The sequence below is a fragment of the Borostomias antarcticus genome, assembly GCF_949987555.1.
Source record: "Borostomias antarcticus genome assembly, contig: scaffold_282, whole genome shotgun sequence".
Lineage (NCBI taxonomy): Eukaryota > Metazoa > Chordata > Actinopteri > Stomiiformes > Stomiidae > Borostomias > Borostomias antarcticus.
Window position 1 is genome coordinate 45,001 of NW_028176458.1, and position 7,500 is coordinate 52,500.

The 7,500-nt window shown below is 48.1% G+C and overlaps 1 protein-coding gene across 1 annotated transcript in view; it reads left to right on the forward strand.

The window, feature by feature from the left end:
* The window catches only part of LOC311328459 (netrin receptor UNC5C-like), a gene marked incomplete at both ends in the record, with an annotated part of 73,241 nt that overhangs the window by 42,837 nt on the left and 22,904 nt on the right, over positions 1-7,500 (forward strand). The window contains one exon of the mRNA XM_084462426.1: positions 3,593-3,649. Coding sequence (XP_084318552.1) covers positions 3,593-3,649 — 57 coding nt within the window. The remainder of the gene's footprint in view (positions 1-3,592; positions 3,650-7,500) is intronic.

Below are 7,500 nucleotides of genomic sequence, written 5' to 3' on the forward strand. Positions count from 1 at the left end.
CTCTTCCTCTCCCCCCTCTCTGTCTCTCTCTCTCTTCCTCTCCCCTCTCTCTCTCTCTCTCTGTCTCTCTCCCTCCCTCTCTCTCCCCTCTCTCTCTGTCTCTCTCTCTTCCTCTCCCCCCTCTCTCTCTCTCCCTCTCCCTCACTCTTTCTACACATATCTTGTATTTTCTCTCTCTCTCCTTCACTCCTCTCCTCCCCCTGCTCCTCCTCTCCTCTCCACTCTAAAGTTTTCTCATTAAAACCAGAGTAGCTGAAATCCATTTGACCTCCTTCACTTTCTCTGTCTCTCTCTCTATTTCTCCTTCTCCGTTGTTGGCTTTAGAGAGCCGGTGGACTTCCAGTGGATAAATGGCATTTTCATGACACATCGATCGCTCTAGACCTCCACACTCTTAAGCGTACCATCATATAGATGACCTTTTGTAACGGAGTAGAGGCCTACAGTAGACACATTACCCCCCCATCCCCCCCTTCCCTCTCTCTTTCACTCGCTCCCTCTCTTTCTCCCCACTCTCTCTCTCTCTCCGCCTCTCTCTCTCTCTCCTCTCCCTCGCGTTCTCCGCCAGGGGGACGATGAAACTATCGCGCCACGTCTCATCCAAACCGAATAAAAACCCTCGTTCCACGGAGGCGATCCTCCCGTTTCGCTATAACCACCCACGGCGCCGCCTCGGAAGACGTTTACGGAAGTCGAGCTACGGAACGGTTTGCCGAGCGTGCCGTCGGCGTTCGCGGGAACTGAAAAGCGCCGAGTCATGTGTTTCGCTCGAACGGTCCTTGGGGGGGGGTGGGGGGGGGGTTGGCGGGGGCGAGGGCAGCGTGGCGCTGAGAGAAAACTCCGCCAGAGTCGCTCTGTGTTTCGGGATCACGTCAGATAGAATAATTGGCGATGGTTGAAGATGTGTCCGGTCAGCTGCTCTGCGACTGGAGCTCTGAGTCTATTTGTTCCCCGAAGAGATGCGAGGAGAAGACAAATAAGATTGCCGCCCGGGGAACCGTTGTACTTTCAACCCCCAATCAGATGACAGGAAACAGATACAGTAACCTCTTCTCCTCTCCTCTTTTCTCCTCCAATCTCCTCTCCTCCCTTCTAATGGGAGCCTGTAAATACAGTTCATGTGACCTGTGGATGTGCACTTGCCAAATCAATGTTTTCCCGCTATCACATTGTTCCCAGAGTCCCTCACTCAATTCACTGTGTTCTTCTCTCTCTTCCCATAGTCCTTCTAACTCTCTCTCTCTCTCTCTCTCTGTCCCTCTCTCTCTCCCTCTCTCTCTCTCTCTTCGTTTGTTTGTCTGTCATCACGCTTGTATGTGGGATATCCATCCCAGATAGCAAGTGGATCTGGGCCATATACAGGCCAGATCTGGCCCTTGTGGCTTAGTTCCGGCCCATATATGGCCCAGATCCGCTTGCTATCTGGGATGTTTCCAATACCATGTGTGTGTGTGTGTGTGTGTGTGTGTGTGTGTGTGTGTGTGTGTGTGTGTGTGTGTGTGTGTAACATCAGTTTGTGTACAATCATGTGTGTATACTTACCAATGCTATGTGAATGATGGTTTGTGTGTGTTTGTCTTAGATCACGGACCTAAGGCCAGAATGTGTTCCTCTGGGTTTCCAGCTCCAACCCAGAGGCTTTTAAACAGCTCTAATGTTCTCTGTCCTTTATACACAACTAGTGCATTACAGTCCAACAGGCTGCCTCTGCTAGGGAGATTACTGCTCCAGCCAGGCACAGCATTCCCCAGGACAGAGTAGAGTCTGGAGGACAGAGCAGAGTAAAGTCTGGAGGACAGAGTAGAGTCTGGAGGACAGAGCAGAGTAAAGTCTGGAGGACAGAGTAGAGTCTGGAGGACAGAGCAGAGTAAAGTCTGGAGGACAGAGTACAGTCTGGAGGACAGAGTAGAGTAAAGTCTGGAGGACAGAGTAGAGTCTGGAGGACAGAGTAGAGTAAAGTCTGGAGGACAGAGTAGAGTCTGGAGGACAGATTAGAGTAAAGTCTGGAGGACAGAGGGGAGTAGAGTCTGGAGGACAGAGGGGAGTAGAGTCTTGAGGACAGAGTAAAGTCTGGAGGACAGAGTAGAGTTTGGAGGACAGAATAGAGTCTGGAGGACAGAGAAGAGTAGAGTCTGGAGGACAGAGTAGAGTCTGGAGGACAGAGTAGAGTTTGGAGGACAGAGTAGAGTCTGGAGGACAGAGTAGAGTAGAGTCTGGAGGACAGAGTAGAGTCTGGAGGACAGAACAGAGTAGAGTCTGGAGGACAGAGTAGAGTAGAGTCTGGAGGACAGAGTAGAGTAGAGTCTGGAGGACAGAGTAGAGTAGAGTAGAGTCTGGAGGACAGAGTAGAGTAGAGTCTGGAGGACAGAGTAGAGTAGAGTCTGGAGGACAGAGTAGAGTAGAGTAGAGTCTGGAGGACAGAGTAGAGTAGAGTCTGGAGGACAGAGTAGAGTAGAGTCTGGAGGACAGAGCAGAGTAGAGTTTGGAGGACAGAGTAGAGTAGAGTCTGGAGGACAGAGTAGAGTAGAGTCTGGAGGACAGAGCAGAGTCTGGAGGACAGAATAGAGTCTGGAGGACAGAGTAGAGTCTGGAGGACAGAGTAGAGTCTAGAGGACAGAACAGAGTAGAGTCTGGAGGACAGAGTAGAGTATGGTGGACAGAGCAGACTAGAGTCTGGAGGACAGAACAGAGTAGAGTCTGGAGGACAGACTAGAGTCTGGTGGACAGAGTAGAGTCTGGAGGACAGAACAGAGTAGAGTCTGGAGGACAGAACAGAGTAGAGTCTGGAGGACAGAGCAGAGAAGAGTCTGGTGGACAGAGTAGAGTAGAGTCTGGAGGACAGAGCAGAGTAGAGTTTGGAGGACAGAGTAGAGTAGAGTCTGGAGGACAGAGTAGAGTAGAGTCTGGAGGACAGAGTAGAGTAGAGTCTGGAGGACAGAGTAGAGTAGAGTAGAGTCTGGAGGACAGAGCAGAGGCTGGAGGACAGAATAGAGTCTGGAGGACAGAGTAGAGTCTGGAGGACAGAGTAGAGTCTGGAGGACAGAGCAGAGAAGAGTCTGGTGGACAGAGCAGAGTAGAGTCTGGAGGACAGAACAGAGTAGAGTCTGGAGGACAGAACAGAGTAGAGTCTGGAGGACAGAGTAGAGTCTGGTGGACAGAGCAGAGTAGAGTCTGGAGGACAGAACAGAGTAGAGTCTGGAGGACAGAACAGAGTAGAGTCTTGAGGACAGAGTAGAGTCTGGTGGACAGAGCAGAGCAGAGTCTGGAGGACAGAACAGAGCAGAGTCTGGAGGACAGAACAGAGTAGAGTCTGGAGGACAGAGTAGAGTCTGGTGGACAGAGCAGAGCAGAGTCTGGAGCATTGCTTCTGCATCTCATGTATACTATATCATTCCTTCATTACTCACAAGTGAGATCTCATTTGCTCTGTTGTTTGTTCCATTTTGTTTGATTTTAATTCCATCCCTCCCACCCCCCCCCCCCCCCTCCATCTATCCTTGTGTCATCCCCACCTCCCTCCCTCCTTCCCTCCCTCCTTCCTTCCCTCCCTCCTTCCCTCCCTCCCTCCTTCTCTCCCTCCCTACCCCTCAAGGTTCTTTGTTTCAGATGTCTACTGAGTCCAAAGACAAGAGTGGTTTGGGGCTTACATGTGAGTCTCTTTCATTTTGTTTTTCTCCCCCCTCCCCCCCCCCCCTCCCCACCCCCCTCCCCACCGTTACTCTTTCATGTCCATCCTCCTAGATTCTCATCCCTCCTGTTTGGATTCTCATCCCTCGTTCCCTCCTGTTTGGATTCTCATCCCTCGTTCCCTCCTGTTTGGATAGATGACAGACTGTGATACCGTAGCTCTATCTTACTGTCAGCGCTCCTCTCCTGCTGTCTCCTCCTCCTCCTCCTCCTCCCTCCCCCCTCATCTCCCGTCTGGTCCCCAGAATGTTGAATATGCTGAGCTGTGCTATATGAGCTCTGAGAGAAAGAAAGAGAGAGAGAGAGAGAGAGAGAGAGAGAGAGAGAGTAGTAGAAGTTACAGTACATTTCGCTCAATCCTTGGGAAGACGGCTATAAAACATATTCGTTGTCAATGTTTCCTCTTTTTTTCAGTGGGTTTTTCTTTTCATGTTCCAAGAAGAGATCTATTACTCTAACTGACGCGTTGTAATGCTGCCGTTTCATCATCATAGAACCAGTTAAATATGACACTCCCCTCAGGAGAAGTAGATCACTTCCCCTCCTCTCTCTCCTCTCTCTTTTCTCTCTCTCCCCCCTCTCTCTCTCTCTCTTTCTTTCTCACTCCTCTCTCTCTCCCCTCTATCTCTCTCTATCTATTTCTCTCTCCTCTCCCCCCCTCTCTATCTTTCTCCCACCCTCTCTTCCCTCTCTCTCTCTTTTTTTTCTCTCTCCCCTCTCTCTCCCATCTCTCTCTCTCTTTCTTTCTCCCCTCTCTCTCTCTGTCTTTCTCTCTCCCCTCTCTCTCCCCCTCTCTCTCTCTCTTTCTCTCTCTCTCCCCTCTCTCTGTCTCTCTCTCTCTGTCTATCTCTCTCTCTCTTTCTCTCTCCCCTCTCTCTCCCCTCTCTCTCTCTCCCTATCTCTCTCTCTATTTCTCTCTCTTTCTCTCTCCCCTCTCTCTCCCATCTCTCTCTCTCTCTCTCTCTCTCTCTCCTCTCTCTCTCCCCTCTCTCTCCCCCTCTCTCTCTCTCTCTCTGTCTCTCTCTCTGCCTATCTCTCTCTCTCTCTTTCTCTCTCCCCTCTCTCTCCCCTCTCTCTCTCTCTCTCTCTCTCTATCTCTCTCTCTATTTCTCTCTCTTTCTCTCTCCCCTCTCTCTCCCCCCTCTCTCTCTATCTCTCTCTCTCTGTCTCTCTCTCTCTGTCTATATCTCTCTCTCTCTCTGTCTATCTCTTCGAGGATGTTGCTGGACTTTGTGGACGCTCTCCTCCCAGGCAGAAGCAGTAGGTATTAGTATTAATGATTTATTAGAGCAGGAAAACATTTCCTGCCAATAGGCTTCCAGAAACAGTAAATTCAATCAGAGACAGTTTAGATGGAGAGGATGCAGATGTATCAGCCACCCTGGCTCACACACTGCCATTGTGCCCAGATACAGTAGACACAGCGTACTTATCCCTGCCGTAGCATTTCACCACCGTGGTATTTCACGGGGGAAATCCCGCGGGATTTCAGCCGGGCGTTATTTCATTTCAGTGATGCACCACTACCAGGTGGCGTCTTTGAGTAGATTTAGCAGGCTTGGTCCACAGTGATCGTTGGATCATTCAATTTCACACATTCTAGGAAGGCCAGCTTGATATTAGATGAGTACCTTCTTCTCAAACTCATCTTTGTTCTCCTTCTGGATGTCATTTAATTATGACAAACGTATCTATCTGGTATTCAACATCGGGTAGCCCTGTTGAATAGCTCAGTTGGTATGGAGCAAGCCTCCGATATGAGGTTATAGTCCAAGCCTACTCAATGAACTTGCCATTTTCAATTTTTGCATTTTGTTCAATGTCAATCAATGTAATGTAAATACATTATTTTCCAAACAGTTGTCTTATGGTACTATTTCTGGGGCCTATTACGAATTCTGAGGTATTTGGCAAGAGGACACATTTTGGCATGACACAGCCACATAGGTTATCACTAGCCTACCTTATGGCAAAATAATCCAAAGGTCTGTTTTTTTAAGAAAACAATTATAATATCACCATTTCTAACATCAGGCTACCTACTAACTGCAGATGAAACTAATGTTAGCTGTATTGTCAACTCTCCATCTGTTTCCCAGATTCACAGTTTCCCAACCGCCCAATGGGATCAAAGATAGCCCACACGGTCAGAAAACCTGGCAACCTGGCAACACTGCCAACGGCAACCCCTCAAAGCAGAGGACAGAAGTGTTGCTTGTAGTGGAGAAAGTGGAGATTTTGACTTGTTGCGTTGTTGTCTTAATAATACTACGAAATAATACTATGAAAAGTGTAATTTGCGGATTGAGTCCGGAGAAAGTTGTGGTTCGGTCCGTATCCAGACCGGAGTTTGGACTTTGAGGATAGATGACCTGACCTAGGGTGTTAATATGAAATAAACCTCCCTCCTGACTGATGAGGAAGACGGGAATGTGTTGACGTAATCCAACATGAGTTCAAGTGCATATCGCATTATAGTGTTACAGTATTTATTGATTGTATATTAGTATAACGCTATGGAGTGTTATTAAAAACTGACGAGGGGTCGTAATCCTTAACACCGCTGTCATCAGTATAATACCAGTGAGTGTTATTAAAAAGGAAAAAAATTGAACGGACCCTGTTTAACAATAAATATGTTTAAGATATATCTGCTTCAGACTTTCATGTACAAACTTCTCTCTTACCTTTCACTGCTGACTGGGATGCATACCCCCCCCCCCCCCCCCCCCCCCCACGCAACACACCTAGCAACCTCCAGTCCATCCAGTTTAAATATGAATGATCATAAAGCATTAGGGGCGAAGATATTTACCCTACACTCCCTTAAACCCCAATTTGATTTCTCTGTATGCGTAAAAGCCTTCTATCTTACTCACCTGATTTCATAATGAAAGTGGGACTCTGTCTGAGCACAGAGGGGGACTATGCGTAGTATTACTACTCCCCCTAGAGGCTGCGAGTGGTATTTTTTGAAATACCATTGAGATCCCGGCAGGTAAGATTACTACTCCCAAGGGCTCCTTACTGTAGATACACTAGACAGACAGAAAACTGCACCAATCAATAGCCAGAGATGCAGACCCAGAGCAGTATAGCTTCCTTCCTGTGACCGTGTGCCCGCCCCCCGGGGGAAAGACAAGGTTGCCAGGTAATCAAACCTTGTTACCTTCATCCCCCCTTTGGCGCCGTGACAGCCATGTGCACAGTGTCTTAATTAGAACGCTGGACGATCGATGGGATCAATTAGATTCTCTTTTTCTCTCAATCTGTCTCTGTACTGTACCCCCCCTCTCTCTCTCTCTCTCTCTCTCTCTCTTTCTCTCTCTCCTCCTCTGCATGCACAAAGCCTGACCTTTTAAATCATGTTCTATTTCCACTTCCACCTGCAGAAAGAACATGCTAGAGCATCTGAGTTTAAGCATCTCCTCCTCTCCTCTTCTCTCCTTCTCTCTCCTCTCTCCTTACTTCTCCTCTTCTCTTCTCTTCTCTTCTCTTCTCTTCTCTTCTCTTCTCTTCTCTTCTCTTCTCTTCTCTTCTCTTCTCTCCTCTTCTCTTCTCTTCTCTTCTCTTCTCTCTTCTCTTCTCTTCTCTTCTCCTCTTCTCTCCTCTTCTCTTCTCTCCTTTCCTTACTTCTCCTCTTCTCTTCTCCCCTCTTTCTTGCAGATGATCGCCTATTCAATTGTTAGGTTAGTTTGTAGGCTGTATTTAAACCAAATACAGTTTAGGTGAGTGTTGAAGTTGAGTGTTGTTGACTGGTTGAAGGTGGATGATTCTTAAAGATGCTGATATAAGGTACTGCCTATTGTTCTG